General features: G+C 45.8%; 1 protein-coding gene across 1 annotated transcript in view; it reads left to right on the plus strand.

Annotated features, from left to right (window-relative positions):
• The window catches only part of VAT1L (vesicle amine transport 1 like), a 138,555-nt gene that overhangs the window by 41,942 nt on the left and 78,004 nt on the right, over positions 1-18,609 (plus strand). The window contains exon 4 of the mRNA XM_026495282.4: positions 14,768-14,910. Coding sequence (XP_026351067.2) covers positions 14,768-14,910 — 143 coding nt within the window. The remainder of the gene's footprint in view (positions 1-14,767; positions 14,911-18,609) is intronic.

The following is an 18,609-nucleotide window of genomic DNA, read 5'->3' on the forward strand; positions in this document are numbered from 1 at the left end:
ATAATTTAGCTGGTACAGGCAGGATGCCCAGCCCTTTACGGGATCACATCTGTCACTCCCCACACCAGCCGAGGGGCAGGCACTATTACCACACACATGTGCAGAAGCTAACGTTCTAAAAGCTTACGTGACTCGCCCAATTCCAGATGGCTGGTAAGTATAGTCAGGGCTATTCCATAGGCCATCCATGTCCAGAACCTTCTGCCTGCTGCTAGTATTCCCAGAACTCTGGGCAGTGCATGGCACAAATTAAGTACGCACAGAACACAGCACCCTGATTTATGTGCTGCATGGTACAACAGATAAACGTAAAATTAATGGGACTGTGAAAAGCAAACCATGAAAGGGACAGGATGCTGCCTTACTGAAATGTGCCAAAGAAGGAAAAACTGTGAAGAGATTCTCTCCCATTCGTCTATTCCCACATTTTTATGGACACCTTCTATGTGCCTGGTGCTGTGCAAAGACAGGTGGACTGTCAGAGGACTTAGTGTTGGACCTGGTGGTGTCACTGTAAGCAAGAGAGAGGGCTTGATACACAATATCAAGTGTGGAATAATTTTATACTTGTTGCATTTACAAAGAAAGTCAGTTAACTTTGAAAGTTTGCTGTTGACTTGAAACAGCAGGACCAAGCAGTGGGAAGTGAGCTGCGCTTCAGAGAGAGCAGGTCTGAGGATGGAGAGGCAGAAAGCAGCTGTCGGATAGGGCTAAGCATCCCCGTGCCTCTGCACTTTGCTTCCTCACGGGTGGAAGATTAAACGTGCTCTTATCCACGTGCGTCGGATGCCGCCCCCTGCCGGAATGGGCTCTGCGATGTCAGGTTCAGAACCTCAGCCAAGGGGTTTGAAGCCACAGAAAGCGCCCGGACCTGTGATCTCCAAGGGCAGGCGGGGAGAGCCGTGCTTCGAGGGTTTGGGTATTTCATGCCCAGGGCAGCTGCTTTCCGGTGAAGCTGTTGACCATATCGGAAGGTCAGGCTCCCGTCCCTCTCCAGAGGTCTGGTTAATGAGGCGCCTTCAACGAACAGGGACACTCAGGAAAAGGCACGCAGGCCGACCGCTGAGGTGTGGAAACCATCATCCAAGTGAGGGTGCTGAGGCACCTCGTCTTCCCAAATCTCTGCAGTCGGGGTGCAGGCAATGTAGCTGATGGGCAAAGACGGGAGTAAGGCACACCAGCGTATACTTCCTAAGCCCCTGCTTTGTACTCGACCCTGTGCAGAGCTTTTCTGTATATGCCTACTTAACACTCATGTCAACCCTGTGAGGCAGGTACCGTTATCCCAATGGTAAAGATAAGCCGTCCGTTCAGAATGATTGGGCCACTGTCCCTCAAGTGACGGGTAGTAGATCCAAGGATCAAGCTCCAAGTCCCACAGATGCCTACCCCTTTGCTCTCCTCTCCTGGCCACCTTGATTTTCCTTGACTTAAGATTAGGGTGGCCGCTCTCATAGGTAGGGTGACCCAATCTGCTTAGGGCACTTCCAGTTTCTACCTGCTGGATGGGAAAAGGTAATAATCATATCCCCCTTCGGTCTCAAAGAGTATCCCAATTTCGATGAGAAATTCTATGATCACTCTACCTAACGAGGTTTTGGTTGAAATAGATGCATTTATCAAAACCACAGCTCCAAACTGTGGGTACAAATCGTCATTTGGCTGGAAACGTGAATCCGGCATCCCACCATGCAAATGTAATCATCCAGGAAATTTATCCAGATGCACTGCGTGGAAGGCAGCCAGCCTGGAAGTGGTTCTGCCCCACCATGATTTAGAGCCCTGTGAAGGAAACTTTGCCATCTGGTGGGCTGGACTGGCTCCCTGGCTAGGATTCCAGTCACGTGGTTGCTGGAGTCCAAGTCTCAGGGAATGTGGGAATCTGTGAACTAGGAGTTGGCCTATGGTCACCTGTGGTTTCCATCAGTTAGAAAGTGGTACCAATGAGAGACACAAGACTCAAGTCTATGATCCCCATGAGGGCTAGGTAGCAGGGTCACCATGTGTGGTTGGGCAAGTTGTACACTGCACAAAAACACTCAAACCTCGAGACAAAAGAGGGATGCTGTTTTGTATTCTTCTATTAGATAGTCAATCAGATGTGGCTACAAGAGGAGACAGAGGAGAGGCTCACGAAAACAAAGTTTATTATACTCATAGGTCCTAAAGACATGGAGGCACACAGGCCCACATGGGAAAGACACCAGGGTGGTCAGGAGGCGGAAGACAGTAGTGGCGGATGAACTTAAGCAATGGTCTTTATTGGGGTTTCTGTGGAAAAGCAAGGCAAAGCAGTGTGGGCAGCTTAGGCTAGTGTGAATAATTTCACTGGGGTCTGGGCTACAGGGATGGTCTCTATTTGCCTGGTATCTGGACCTGGGATGATCCAGGGAGAGGAATCTTGCTTCCTGGGGTATGTGGACCAGACAGAGGAGGGCTGGCTCTGGGTTGGCTAGTTTGCATATTGATAGCATGCTCCTAACTGAGCTCTTTTTTATTTCTAAGATTGGCTAGCCCAGGGAAGGACAGTCTCCCCAGCCAGAAAGATTTTTTAAGATGCCAAAACATGTAATTGACAGAAAATTTGAAAAATTTACGATATAGATACCCACATTCCAGTTGCCAGAGCTCACAGCTGTGCCTGCCAGGAGGTAGGGGAGTGGGGAGTGGTGGCCATAAATCAAACCCTTCCAACCCAGCCACCTGCCCTGCAGTGGACAATCATAAATCCCAGAGGGCCTGCAAAGGAGCTGTATAGCCTGGAACTTGCATGCTGAAGATCGGAACACAGCATGTACAATGTTTAGTGTGGGAAGAACAGAAGGGCTCTAGCCTGTACAATCTGCCTGGCCCTGTCCTAAGCATTCTAGTCTGCACTCCCCAACATGCTGCATAGTTAGCTCAGTCTCCATTTTATAGATGAGACCACTGCAGTTCAGAGAGATGAAGTATCTGTCCAAACTCACACAGTCCGTCAGCAGTGCCTAAAGGTTTCAGATGCAGGTTTGCCTCAAAGATGCTCATCATCACTCGTCATCGGGGAAATGCAAATCAAAACCACAATGAGATACCACCCCCCACCTGCTAGAATGGCTATTCTCAAAACAAAACAAAACAAAACAAAACAAAACAAAACCCACAAAAGGTTAAGTGTTGGCAAGGATGTGGATGAAAAGGAACCCTTGTGCACTGTGGGCAGGAATTCAAATTGGTACAACCATTATGGAAAACACGATGGAGGCTCCACAAAAAATTAAAAATAGAACTGCCATCTGATCCAGCAATTCCAATTCTGGGTATCCATCTAACAGAACTGAAATCAGGATCTCAGGGAGATGTCTGCACTCCTGTGTTCACTGCAGTATTATTTACAATAACAAAGACATGGAAACAACCTAAATGTCCTTCAACCGATGAATGGATAAGCCAAATGTGGTATACACATAAAACAGAGTATCATTCAGCCTTAAAAGAGAAGGATCTCCTGCCTTTTGCTATAGCTTGGATGAACCTGGAGGACATTATGCTACGGGAAATGAGCCAGATCCAGAAGAACAAATCCTACATGATCCCACTTAGATCAGGAATCTAAAACCTGCAAGGTCACAGAAGCGGAAAGGAGGACGGTGGCTGCCAGGCGCTGGAGGAGGTGGAGTGGAGATGTATCACAGGGGGTGTGGTTTCAGGTATGCGAGATGAATGAGTCCTAGTGGTATCCCGTAGATCTTAGAGCCTCTGGTTAACAATACTGCACTAAATGCTTAAACATTTCTGAAGAGGGTAGATCTTATGTTAAACGTTATCACAAAAAAAAGGGGGAAAGAGGGAAGGAGGGCATTTTAGAGGTGACGGTTAAGTTGGTGACATTGCTTATTGCAAGAGTTTCATAGGATGTTTGCATTAAATTCATGAAGATGTATATATTAAATATGCACAGCTTTTTCTTTTAATCTTACTCCAAGTTTTTGTTTGTTTGTTTGTTCGTTTGTTTTTTAAAAAGCTCCTATTCTCCTCTCCCTGTGTGCTGAGCTGCTTCATGTAGGCCCTCGGAGATGCTGTGTTCCGGCCTGTTATGCTATTATGAGCAACTCAAGCTGAAATGGCAGGAGGGTGAGGACTCAGGGTTTCTCTTCTCCTTCTCCTTCTCCTTCTCCTTCTCCTTCTCCTTCTCCTTCTCCTTCTCCTTCTTCTTCTTCTTCTTCTTCTGAGAGAGGGAAGAGGGGTAGAAGGAGAGGGAGAGAGAGAATCTTAAGCAGGCTCCATGCCTAGCGCAGGACCTGACATGGGGCCCATCACAGGGCTTGATCGCACAACCCTGAGCCAAAATCAAGAGTTGGGCACTTAACCAACTGAGCCACCCAGGTGCCCCAGGACTCAGCATTTCTGCTCCCGTGTGTCCAGGGCTCCCTTTGGAGCCAGCCAAACAAGGTCTTGTTTGGAAGGGGAGACCTCATATAATCTATTTCCCTAAGGCCCTACTTCTGCATCTCTCTCAACCCCTGTCTTGGGGCTGCCCCTTCTTATTGCTCAAACAAAAATGCACCATGTCGTTGGACCCTCAAACACACCATGATGTGACACCAGACCATCCTCCTGCTCAATCAGATCAGAAGGCCGAGCTGCCACCAGGGCATCATCCCAGCTGGACTCTGTGCTCACAGGACCACCTCTGTGGAGGAACTTTGGAAAAGCGAGTCACCTCCCTCCCACCCAGTCCCCAGGCTGCCTGCTATGCTTGCTGATGCGCAGTCCTTAAGAGACCCAGCTGTGCTGAGACCAAGGGCTTCAGGCATCAGATGGGGAGCTGGGCTCATGCCTGGCCTGGGAGTCACTCTTGCCAAATCCCTTCACGAACACATGCTCCTGTCCCTAGAGGTGACCAGATTCTCAGAGCAGGCCTCTAATGGCAGGTGTGCACAGGTGGGAGGGGCAACACCAGGGCAACATCTGCAAGACACTGAGCTGGGAGGAACCAAAGCTGTGATCCAACTATAATAAGGCTCTGGTGGCTCTGCGAGAAATAGATTTCTATGGCCACACCTGTGTGACCCTAACATCTTTCTCTTTCCCTCCCTCATCTTACCTTTCTCTCCATTCCATGTGCATGGTTGAAAAGAAAATATTTACTCTTGGCAGGCACATACATTTCCCCCCATCTCTGATGTAAAGTTGTAACTGCCAAATGGGTGTGGGGTAGACTTTGTTCACATCCAACCAAGGGATAAAGCAAAGAAGGGCCTGCATCCCCAGTCCCAGCCCTGGCTCGCCCTCTGACCTCAAGAGTCCTCTCTGACCTTTGCTATTTGTTCTCCAAACTTCTGTTTACTGCTGTTTCCCACATTCAACACAGAGTCACTGAGAACTAAGCAGTGGGCTCAGCATGCTAAATACAGAGGGCAAGAAGATGTGGTCCTCCCCTTAGGAAGCTGACACCTGGCGGGAGATACAAAAAGAGATTTTTTTCAAAAGGAAAAGAAAGACAGAGGTGAAGGAGGAGGGGAGGGGAGAGAAGAATCATCACAGCACAGAGTAAAAGATGGTTGAGTGGTGATGTGTATGACTTTGGGAGCAAAGCAGGAGATATTAACCCCTTCTGGGGATCCCCAGGAGGGGTTCCTGGAAGAGGTGGCTTTGGACGGCAATGGGGGGAAACTTGCTTATTGAGAACCTGGTCTGGGTCAGCCCTAGGGAATCACATCACTTATGCTATCTCCTTTGTCCCACACTCGACCTCATGAAGTAGACATTGTCATCCCTGATTTAAGTGAGAGGAATCTGAAGCCCAGCCAGGTTAGGTGGCCGCTCCAGAACCGAATCAGGTGTGCAGTCCGGGAGTTTTAGCGTGCCCTGCAACCTCTGATGGGTCTCATTTCTATTCCCTCTACTGGTGGTCAAGAACAAAGAACTCAGGCTTAGTGACAAGGAGGCGTGGGTCTAAACCCCATCATTTCCAGTTGCCAGTACTTACTTTCTGAGCCCCAGTTTCCAGTTACCAGCAGGATCACCTTGAGTACATTCACGGATTTTTCTGAGCCTCCATTTCTGAGCCTGTCTTCAAGGTGGGAACATGATGTTGGGAGGGTAAAATGAGATGTATTGACATCTCAGATAAAATGACATGCTTGACAGAGTCACTAGCCAGTAAGAGATGGTTCCCCTTCCTTCTCTCCCTTCAGCCTTCAGACGTACTACCGGCCTGGAGCCACACACTGTGGGTTCAGTTCTTGTCTCAGGTATTGCTGTGTGACTTTGGGCATTTACATAACTGCTCTGTGCCTCAGTTCTTTCGTCTAGAAAATGAGGAAACAGTCCTCAGCCTCCTGGAGGCTGGGATGCAGATCAGATGAGCTGTCTTTGTGGAGCATATAGGACCTGCCTGGCATATAGGAAAGTCTGTGCTAATGAGGCTGAATAAATAAACCTATACTTTTCACCGTTCTGCCCTACTGCGTCTCAACTGAGTGCTTCTGGAATGAGCTCATTGCAGTATGAGCAGGGGAAAAGGTTTAAGTATTCACCCTTGCAGTGGTCAGGTGAGCAGAGCTGTGAATGGCTTGGAAAACCTGGATGTTCAGCAGCAGAGCTGAGGCCCACAGAGCCCGGGGTGCTGAATTCTCCAAGCATCCAGCACTTCAGAGCCTGCTAATGGGGATGGCAAATTATTTTCTCTTCCCGCACCTCTGACTCACAGAAGACCGGGTTAGTCATGCTTGATCTATAGGATCCCACATCGCAAACCCACAGGCTGTGATGTCAACCCCAACTAGAAAAAGGGGGTTGTTATGATGCCATCATTGACCAAATCGGTAGAAGGGAAACTTTATAGAGTGCTGGACCTCAGCAAGGGCTGCACGTTACAATTATAAATACCCGTAAGTATATATCAATAATAAGGCCCCACCTTGGTTTTAAAAAAAATATCTGATATTAAGATATTCTGAGCATCGTAGGGGCCGTAGCATCTAAATCATGTGGAGTAGAGTGGGTGCCATTAAGGATGATACATCTATCAGTGGTTCTCAATGTGAGTTGCATCAGAATCTTTTGGAGGCTTATTAAAACTCAGAGTCTCAGGCCCCACCCCCAGAGTTTCTGACTCTGTAGGTCTGGGGTGGAGGCTTTTTTTTTTCAAGATTTTATTTATTTATTAAAGAGAGCACGAGCAAGCAGGAGTGGGGGGAGGGGAAAAGCAGACTCCCCGCTGAGCAGGGAGCTCAACACGGGCTCGATCCCAGGACCCCGAGGTCATGACCTGAGCCAAAGGCAGACTCTTAACCTACTGATCCCCCCAGGTGCCCCCTGAGGGGTGGTGGAAACTTCTAACAAGACTGCAGGCAGCACCTACTGAGAAGCACTGATCTGTATCATCAATAAAAGCGGGAAATAAAGACATTATCTACCATGTCTTCCCTGGAACGTGTCTACTGCTTTTGTGGATTAAAAAAAGTTTCCATACTTCTATCTTGCACAATTGATTCCTCCTTTTCTCTCTTCCTTCAGCCAGGTGCCACTGAGGCTCCTTGCTGTTGGAATTCTCCACAGAGGTATGTTAAAGGGAGTGTCAGGTGCAGAACAACAGGTTTGCAGTGCAAACAAGATAAAGAAAAAGAAACCTGACTGATTGTGAGAGTGTACTCGGTGAGAACGTAGACTGTTCTGTGCTGCCTTTGATGGCAAGTCACATGGATCAGCCCCCACAGTGGCATCTGAATTTCCTCCCCTTACAACAACTGAGTCAACTGAATGGTTGAACAGCGAATGACAGCAGCGATCTGAGATAAATGCTTCTAAACCTGTGTCTGAACCCCAATGTGGGAATCTATATCGTCATAAGAAAAGCTCAGGTATCCAATGTATGAGATTTTGTGGTAACGTTCAGTTAGCTTTCTTAGTCTAAGTGCATCTCTGTATTGACGAAGATGAAAAGAGAAACTGACAATTCTTTGGAAGAAAACAATCTTTCTTCACCATTTACCTGAGGAATCTTGTCGGTACTTTCACAAGCTCACTTTGCTAATTCTTTTCTATTCTTTGACTCTGCGTAAGTGAGCTGTTTAAAAGTGAAAATAACTTTTGCAAGAGATAAACATAATCCTATTTTTTAAGTGATCTCAGAAATGGTCAAGTTAGCAATAGAAAGTTCCATTTTTCACCAGACTTAGGGTAATGAGCAAACCTGCATTCCCTTTGAGAGGCTTCTTCAAAAAGATTTTCTTTAGCAGCTGAAGAACTGGTCAGTGTGCACTAGAAATCTTAGGACTGGAGGCAGCATGGAGACCAAGTCTAGTTTCCATTTTATCTATTCTTTCCCCCACATGTCCACTGTAGTACATGCCTCTCGTTTTCTGTACATTTGGAAAAATGTAGTGTGTACCAAGGTGGTCTTGTCCCAGTGGTTCAGTGTTTGAAATTGGTCTTCTCAACCTCCTGGTTTAGGTGTATAATTGTACTTTTAATTCTATAATACTTATGTTATTAACATGGTTGTCTTTACAAGAATGCAAGCTCCAGGGGCACCTGGGTGGCACAGAGGTTAAGCGTCTGCCTTCGGCTCAGGGCGTGATCCTGGCGTTATGGGATCGAGCCCCACATCAGGCTCCTCCGCTATGAGCCTGCTTCTTCCTCTCCCACTCCCCCTGTGTTCCCTCTCTCGCTGGCTGTCTCTATCTCTGTTAAATAAATAAATAAAATCTTAAAAAAAAAAAAGAATGCAAGCTCCAAGATGACAGGAACCATATATAACTTGCTCACCTTTATCTTTCCAGCACCTTTCATAATATCTAATCTGTTAGAGGCACTTATTAAATAGCCCCAGTGATGGAATGAATGACTCAATGAAGTAACAGAGGGACCGAGATTCAAAGGATGACTAGACAACAGCCAGGAGAAAAGACAGGGAAAAGGTCCTATGCAAAGGTCCTGTGGTGACACTTAGGAAAGACTGAGCATTTTTCAAACAGCCAAAGCTAGGCTTTGGGTATATGATGAGAAACGAGTCTGAGGAGGAAGATGTTATTTGTGTTATAGAGAAAGTCATCCATTCTTTGTGTCTTCCTTAGTTGAGTCTCTGATGCTGATTTCTGAATCTCAGTGCATCAACAGGATCATCTACCCTAAATTCCCATTGAAGGAGTAACCAGAAATTCTACCAAGCTCAGTCCTAATCCCAGAGCAGTTCTAGCTAAAAACTGCCATTTATTGAGTACTTGGTATGTACCAGGCAGTGGACTAAGCCATTTATGTAGATGCATTTGCTCCTTGAATCACCTGTCTGCTGTGCCTGGCTTTTCTGGAACAGAATCTTGCTTTGAACAACCAGTCTATTGATAAGAGTTGGATTTCAGGGACCCCAAACAGCTCCCTTCTAACTACTGTCCCTGGATTTCTCATTGTTTTGCTCTGCTTGAGGGAACTCTGAAGGCCCTGGAATGAGGACTGAGCTGGCTGAAATCCGTTAACCCACATGAACCCAAGACAGAGCTACCCTAAGAGTGGCTCAATGAAACCTTCTCAATTGATGCTAAGGACCCACGATTTTCTCTAAGACTTTAGTTCCATGTCAGCAACTCGATGGTGTAGCTGGATGGATAAGAAGACTAACAGCAGAGTGGCTTTGGAGTCAGGGAGACCTGAGTTTGACCCCCTGGCCTTATTACTTACAAGCCTATTACGTTGGACATGTTCTTTTCCCCGTCTGAATCCCCATGTTCAGGGATAAAATGGAAATAAAAGCATTTATTTAAACCACTCTAAAAGTGGTTGGAGGATTTAATGAAGCACTTAAGCACGGTACCTGGCATATGGCGAGGCAAAGGGAACGTCAGCTGCTGCACTTGCTGTCTTGCTAGCCATAGGGAAGAGAAGCAGAGGCTCGCTGCCGAATTCTTACATTCTAAAGAGGGACAGGAAAATCAATTAAAAACAAGTACGTGCAAAACTCCATTTGCTGCTGTTGCTGGGAGAATGGATTGTCTTGTTCATTTTATGTTCTGGGTCTGTAGGTAAATTGCAAAATCCTTTTTATTGAAAATTCATTCCGTCTTCCACAAATGTTTATTGAGTCCATGCTATTTTCTAGGCACGTGGGAGAAACAAGGATAAATTAGATGCTGATCCAGCACTCACCTTGGGAGTCAGAGAAGCGAGAGTACAGATTTTCTGTAAATGTGAGGGAAAGCACACATTCTGTCTCACTACAGAATGCTGAGTGTTATTTACTTTAGATCATCGAGGATCTTGCAAGGGCCTCTTATTGCCTTGGTGAGTTAATAGAGAACTCAAAGCAGGGGGGTGCTACAAACAGATGTCCACTGAATTTGCTTTTCCACCCAGTATTATTTATATAATACAAGTTATGATATAATAGTATATGTAATACGTGCATGTTATGCTAATTATATATCATATATGACTATGTAATATTATACTAATTATATATTACAAGTAGAATATTATAATTTCAGCTATTACTACTTATATATGCATATGTTTATATAATACTGATTATACATATATATACCTATAATACTAATTATATATTACTCTAATTATAATGATATTATATAATATTTATATATTTCTGTATTTTATATTATATAAAGTACTCATATATTATATGTTATTTAATTATATAAATACATAATTAACCCAGTTACTTATATCATCTCATTTTGCTACCACACGTATCTTTTCCTTGGAAATGGAAATGGTAAAGTTCTGCTCAGGCCAGATGCTAGATACGTCAATTGATTCTGTGCTTTACATCTATTCTGCAACGTTAAAGGACATGGCAATCTGCAAAATGATGAGGGTGCTCCCCCATTACGCTACATTCCTGTATTTTCTCATGCATCCATTTGACAGGTGTTACCAAACATCTGTTATATCCAGGCTCTGCCCTGGGCACTGGGGTAGAGCCAGATACGGCATGGTCCCTGGCCTCATGGGACTCACGGATGGGTCACTCAGCAGCCCCAGAAGACCATGGTGGCCACTGTCCTGGAGGAAGGAACCACAGGTCTATGGTGGCACAAAAAGAGGCAAGTGACCCTTCCTGGGAAGGATTTCTGGAAGAAGAGTTGCCTAAAGGGGAGTGGTTGTGGTCTGAAGATGGAAGTGAAAGGATGGGCATAATAAGTGGGGGACAGCATGTGAGGAACGAGTGTCCATGTTAAAATAGCACGATACACTCGGGAGAGGAGAACAGATTTGCTGACATAATGTCAGATACAGCTGACATAATAGCAAGAGAAATAATAATAGTATCCACAGCAGTAGTGGCAGTAAGCACTGAGCATTCACTGCTGTAAATGAATGCAAGCCCTTGGATGCATTGTGTCAAATAGTCCCACAAAAACCTTAGAGTATAGATACACTTATACTCTGCATATTAAGATGAACGACCAGAAGAACTGATATGTTACTCAAGCTTGCTCAGCTGGTGAGTACAGCAGATCAAGGTCTGCCATCTTACCCTAGTGGCCTTGGACCAGGTGTCTAACCTCCGTAAACCTCAGTCTCCTCCTCAGCAAAGTCAGGTTAAAGGTTCATTCCAAGAACACCAGTGAATGAGGGTCCAAAAGCACTGGGATCATGGCGAATGTCAATCAGTGGTGGAGCAAGCGCCCTGTTCTGTTAGGGAGCGGATACTGGAAAGGTGGAGGGACAGCATGTTCTAGCATGTTCTGAGGTAGACTGGGTCAGATCCCAGAGCGCCAACCTGTGGGATAAACTTAAGGGTGTGCTTTTCAGGGGTGCCTGGGTGGCTCAGTCTGTTAAGCGTCTGCTTTTGGCTAGGGTCATGGTCCCAGGGTCCTGGGATTGAGTCCTGCATCGGGGCTCCCTGCTCAGCAGGGAGTCTGCTTCTCCCTCTCCCTCTGCCCTTCCTCCCGCTCATGCTCTCTCTCTCTTTTTCAAATAACTAAAAATCCTAAAAAAATAAATTAAAAAAAAGGGGGAGTGTGCTTTTCATTCTGCCAGGGTAAGCACTAGGAAGCTTTGAAACAAATAGTGAGATGCTCAGTGTTATATTTGAGAAAAATCACTCTGTCCACAGTGTGAAGTACACACAGAAACAGCCAGGCAGCCAGAAGGGTATTGTTACCATCCAGGCAAGGAAGTTCAACAACCCAGACTAAGGTGATAGTCACGGAGATGTGCATAGAAACAATACACTAACTGGATGTGGAGCTGAAGGAGGAAGAAAAGTCAGGTGACCCCCAGATTCCTAACTTCAGCCTAGCGATAAATGGTACAGTTTCATCCACTGAGGCAGGAAATGCAGTAAGAGGAACGTTATGGGCTGAATCGTGCCCCCCCCCATTCATATGTTGAAGTCCTAACCCCTAGTATCTCAGAAGGTGTCCTCATCTGGCAGTAGGGTCTTTACAGAGGTAATCAAGTTTAAATGAGGGTAGGTCCTAATCCAATATGACTGGTGTCCTTATAAGAAGGGGAAATTTGGACACATGTTGGCGTAGAGGGAGGACCATGTGAAGAGGCCTAGGGAGAAGACAGCCATTTACAAACCAAGGAGAGAGGCCTGGACCAGACCCTTCACTCACAGCCATTGGAAGGAACCAACCCCACCACCTTGATTTTGGACTTCTAGCCTGCAGAACGGTGAAACAAATTTCTGTTGTTTAAGCCCCCCAGTCTGTGCTATTTTGTTACAACAGCCCCACCAAAGCAATATGAGCAGTAACTCATTTGGAGATAGCCAAGAGTTATGTTTTGGATGAGCTGACTTTGTTTTTGGATAGCCAGGTGGAGACCGGCACCAAAGTGGTCATTCAATACACAGATCTAAGGCTTGGTGGGGGACTTGGGACCAAAGAATAGAGTAAGGTGTGTCACTCATTTCTGACACTCCTGCATCCATCCATAGCATTGTGTGACCAGTACATAATTTGAATTTGAAAAAGTAGTTGGGTGAATAAATGTCATGGTGGCCTACGGACAGCGGGCAGGAGGGACCACACAGTTATTGAAATTAGTTCTCATCTCCCATCCCAGCACAGATGAGGTTAGCTCAAGCCCTGTTGAATTTTAGAGGATTGCTGCATTGGTTGCTGATATTTCTACTCACCGAGAAGGATAGTCCCCTCTTTGTTCTCTAAACTCAAGTGATTAAAAAGAAAAATTAACCAAATATCAAAGGTATTCTTAGAAGAGAGAATGAGAGCCTGACTGGAGTCTTAGGTTCATGCCCATGTTCTGAAATGTTGACCCCCAAGTCAGTAACATGTCTATTTTAGGCAGCAGCTTCAAAGTCTGCTTAGCTTAAAATGTCAAACTAAGTAGACAGCATGGCATTACAGAAAATGGCAAGAACCAGAAGGTAGGAGACCTTGCTTCGAATCTCGATCTGCCTCTGAAGAACTGGGTCCACTTAACCTTTCCGAGTCACCTTTCCCTCATCTGTGGAACAATGTTGGGGAGGGGGTAATTGGATGATCTTGTAACTCTGACATTCTAGGATTCTGTCAATGTTGCCTTTCATTGCCAGTGTTAGGAAGAATAACATTTCCAGAAATAGACCTGCCAACCTGACTTAGTCCACCAACATGAAGACACATAATGAAGTGATAGGCAGAAGTTAATATCACAGGTGACTTTGGTACTTGGTTTTAGAATGCACCTTCATGACCAGCAAATTGAATTTTACCGGAAGATTTCTGAATTCACATGATCACAGTATTTTGTCCAATGACTTACATTTCTGACCATACTCAAAAAGGATATGGAAAAAACACAATTCCTAACTATGTTTGTGATTTCTCTCAGACCGTTCAATATTTAAACCTCATGCATTCACCTTTTCTTTATAATGCGGGACATCTCAGCTACGAAAGGGAACAGAAGATTAAGATTTATTGAGTACCTTATATTAAGTGTCATGTTTTGGGCCAGGGGCTTGGCCTGTGTTACACATGGCCTCATTTAACACGCCCCGGAGGGGATGCTGTCACCATATCGTCTCTGCATTCAACGTTGCCGGAAGTTGCCTACTTAGGGCTTCTGTCTGGCTGTGGGAGCATGCTTGGCCCATGGGAACAAGATGGACCTAGGAGTTACTGCTGCAGAAGCAACTCTTGACTGATAGCAGATGGAAATTTGGGGAATAAATACTCCAGCCTCCTCACCATGTGTTTGGGGTAACTCTAAGGTATATTCTACGCCTGCTTAGGAATTCCTCAGAGGAACTGAGTTCCATTTACCCATGGTGGGTGTTAACTTGATAGCACACCCTTTATTGGCTGACTTCCATTTCTGTCTTGATACCCTGGTATTTCCTGTGGTTATATTTCAGATAAAGTATTTACAAAAATCCTTGCCTCGGGGTCTGCTTCTGGGGGATCCAAGCTAAGACATCTCCCAAGATCCCTACAGAGTAGGTACCATTATTGCTAATTTATAGAGGAGGAACCCAAGGCTCAGTGTGGTAAAATAATAGTTGCTATATCTTGATACTGGGGTTTTGCAGTAGTTATCAACCAAGGGAGACTTTGTCCCCCAGGGGACATTCTGGAATGTCTGGAGACATTTGTGGTTATCAAAATCAAGGGGTGCTATTTGCACCTAGCAGGTCAGAGGTGAGAGAGGCTGCTAAATGTCTTCCAATGCCCAGTTCAGCCCCCCAAAAAGACTGATCCAGCCTAAAAAAGGTCAGTAGTGGCAAGGCTGAGAAACCCTGCTCTAATCCAGCAAGGCTGGTTGTTGGATGGTAACTCTCCTGTGTGACGTGTCTATCGCATTTCACTTTCAGGGCCAAGCGGTGGCTCAGCTGTGTTCCACGATCCCCAATGTGACTGTCTTTGGAACAGCTTCTTCTTTCAAGCATGAAGCAATCAAAGACTCCATGACCCACCTCTTTGACAGAAATGCAGACTATGTGCAGGAAGTGAAAAGGTAAGGTATTCACTCTAAAGAGCACTTGGTTGGTCCTTGCTCCTCTCTCTTTCTTAAAGAACAGTAGCACTCCTTTAGAGGAGGGCTGATGATAATAACGTAATAGCAATCATTGTAAACATTTATTGGGGGCCTAGGATTACTAGCTCTGTGCTGAACACTTCACGTGTATGAGCTCATTTAATTCTCAGCAACCCTATTATGACCCCCCCCCCCCAATTTGGAGGGGATAAAACTGAGGAACAGTGCAGGTGAGGAACCTGTCAAGCTAAATTATGATAGCAGCTATGACACACCTTAACATAGAGAAATTTATTTCTCATTCATTCACATGACAGACCAAGGAAAGGTGGACTCCAGCCTGGGTGTGACTGAGAGCCGCTGAAGGAACCAAGTGGTGACATGATCAGATTTGAGTTTTGAAGGGTCACTGGTGGTATGTAGAGGACTGGGAGGTGGGTGCCTGCAGGCAGGTAGATCAGGCTGCTGGTGGGTGCAGACCCACGGTGGGGAATGTGGGTTTGTAACCTGCCCCATGCCCCACCTGTGGTCCTGAAGCTATTGATGATGGCCCTGTGCATGTCAATGCAGGGAATCAGGTGGGAAACCCAGTTGCCTCGAGATGATTTGTGTGTCACCCCTGTTGCTGCTCAGAATCAGGGGTCACTGGCGCTCAGGATCGGCTCCACTCCCAGCACCTGAGGGGATTCAGAGATGTCTCCGAGCTGTGGTTTGGGTCTCTTCATTTCCCAGCACTAGACTGTACGATACAAAGAAATTCAGTTGTCTGTCTAGCATCATAATTAAGAAACAACTTTCTCCAAATTGAAGGACTTGGAGGATGGGAGATCTGGTTGTCTAAGGTGATATTCGGACCAGATTAGGTGAGATTTAGGGAGTTTTTTGGAAAGGAGAGTCTTCTGATGGTCTGGATTTTCAGATTTGTTTTTAAATTTTAAATGTAGAGATTTGCACAGAATTTAAGGTTGTCCTGATATTTCCAGTGGGATGGGAAAAAAGAGTTACCAAACTAGATATTAGAAGTTCACCACCTATTTCTCAGATATCTAGACATTGCAGGCATATTTTAAAGGCTTCCAGGATAGACCCTTGCCTACTTTCCTAACCCTCAGGTAGCTCTTCCCTCTTCTCTCGAGCTGTGGTCTGGAAAATGAGCTGCCATTGTCCCTCCAGCAGTCTTTGCCTTTAATCCATTAAATGATAATTTTGCAAGCATCCTTTCCTCATCCAAACCCTGACCCACTTAATACCAGGTGTCTGTCATGGGCCAGGTGCTGTGCTAGGGCAGCAGATCTGGTAAAAACAAACAAACAAACAAACAAAAACAAAAACAAAACACACACACAAAAAAACCACCTTCAGAGTCACTGTCTTCGTGGAGCTTTGAGTCTAGCTGAGGAAGAGGGACAAAAACCAGTATTTTAAAAATCTGTTGATTTACATTTTTGATATGTGCTCTGATGGAGAAATGCAAGGTGCTAGTGAACATATGCAGACAGGGAGATCAGACATAGAGTCCATCAAGGAATGAGATTTGGGCTGAGCATTAAAGGATGAGAAATTGGCCTAAGGAATAGCATTTCTGACGAGGCAGAGTAGCATGTGCTAAGGCCTGGGGTCCAGGAACGACTTGGTAAATTCAAGAATCGGGAAGGAGATGAGAGCAGCTAGAAGTAGTAGGATGTGGGAAGCAATGGGCAAAGAGGGTGGCTTTCTTCTAAAGGTGGCTACTCTTCTAAAAAAGTGATAGTGGGGGCGCCTGGGTGGCTCAGGTCATGATCCCAGGGTCCTGGGATGGAGCCCCACGTCCAGCTCCCTGCTCTGCAGGGAGCCTGCTTCTCCCCCTCTCTCTGTCCCTCCCCCTGCTCATGCTCTCTCTCTCTCTCTCTCAAATAAATTAATAACATCCTAAATAAATAAATAAGTAATAAATAAGTGACAGTACATAACCAGAGAGCTCCTCCCTTCCCCATTTTCCCTGGAGAATTTTCCATCCCCCTCATCCCTTCACTGTCCTCAACTTGCTGCCTTTCTAGCCCCCGAGTCAGTGATTCATGCTGATGTCAGAAAAGCAGAAAGTGACAGCACCTGAGACCCCCCTCACCACCAGCTTCTCTCAAATGTGACTTCCACCGATTCCTTCTGTGTTTAAGCAGAGACCCTAAGATCGCATTAAAAATGACTAGGAAGCCACAGATGGGTTCATGCCCTCTGTCCCACCAACCCTGCCCTCAGGAAAGAATGCAGAAGAAGATACAAGCAACAGGTACTCGGTGCCTGTCGCTCAGGGTAGGTGCTCAACATATCCCAGTAGGGCGAATTATAGCATTGTCTGTAAGAGTGAGATTTCAGAACCAGCCTCCATTATCAACAGCAGGGAAACAGTTCAGTGCATTATGCTACACCCACACATTTGAGTATTATGCAGCCCCTAAAGAAAAAAAAAAAAGAAAGATAATTATGAAGATTCTGCCACAAAATGAAAAAATACCCATGGTAGCATATTGAGTGGAAAAAAAAGCAGAATGCCAAATTCCAGCTACACTGTGATCACTGCTTTGTAGAAATTCTTGGCGCATGAAGACAAAAATGAAAAGAAAGTGGGGGGGGGGAAATCCAACCACTAATATGCAATAGGAGTGCAATGCAGAGTGATTTCTCTTTGGTTTTTGACCACAGATCTTGTTTGTTACAGTGTTCTGTGGTCATACAGGAGGGAAAATAATAACATAAAACTTCTTGAGATGCAAATTCTTTTGTAAGCCAGTCAATTGGTAAGCTTCTTTTGAACATGTTCTCAGCCTTCAGCCAGGCACTGTAAAGGGAATGGTGGGGGTGGGACAGTTGTAATGGAGACCTCCCCTTTACCTCCCTTGCCTCTTCCCTGTCTGACTGTGCTCGAAACCAAGTAGAAGGGTTAGAAGCTTTGAGCATGTGCATCTGGCTATAAGGACTTCAAAAGTGAAGAGGAGAGAAAGAGGGAGAGAGAGCACCAAAGTAGGCAGCCCCCAGCAGGGAGCTTGATGGATGGGAAGCACTTCAGTAGGTAGCAGGAGGTGGGGACTGAATCCCAGCAAGGCGAGTGGGCACAGACAAGGGGGATCATAGCCCCAGGCTTTGCTGGCTTCCTCTCCCTCTGCTGACCCAGACGATTGGACCATGGCACGTGCTCCTCAGACAGTCCTGCAAGGGGAAAGTTCCTCATTTTACAGATAAGGAAACTGAGATGGTGGAAAGCAAGGACAGCCTAATCACCTAGAGAGAGCAGAGAATGTGATCAAGAATGGATTCCTAGCGGCGCCTGGGTGGTTCAGTGGGTTAAGCATCTGCCTTTGGCTCACATCACGATCCTGGATTGAGCTCCACATTAGGCTCCCCCTGCTTATGCTCTCTCTCTCTCTGCCAAATAAAGAAATAAAATCTTAAAAAAAAAAAAAAAAGAATGGATTCCTAGAGGTGGTATTGCTAATTGTACACATTTACTAGGAAGCCTACTATGCGCCAGGCACTGTGCTCAGCACCCTGTGAAAAGCCTCTTGTGCACTGGGTACTGTGCTCAGCCCTCTGGGAGAAGCCTACTATGTGCCAGGAACTGCACTCAGCCCTCGGTGTACCAGACACTGTCCTGGACCCTCAGGAGAAGCCTGAGGGAGAAGCCTGCCGTGCACCAGGCACAGT

This window comes from Ursus arctos, unplaced genomic scaffold (assembly GCF_023065955.2).
Source record: "Ursus arctos isolate Adak ecotype North America unplaced genomic scaffold, UrsArc2.0 scaffold_19, whole genome shotgun sequence".
NCBI classification, from domain to species: Eukaryota; Metazoa; Chordata; class Mammalia; order Carnivora; family Ursidae; genus Ursus; species Ursus arctos.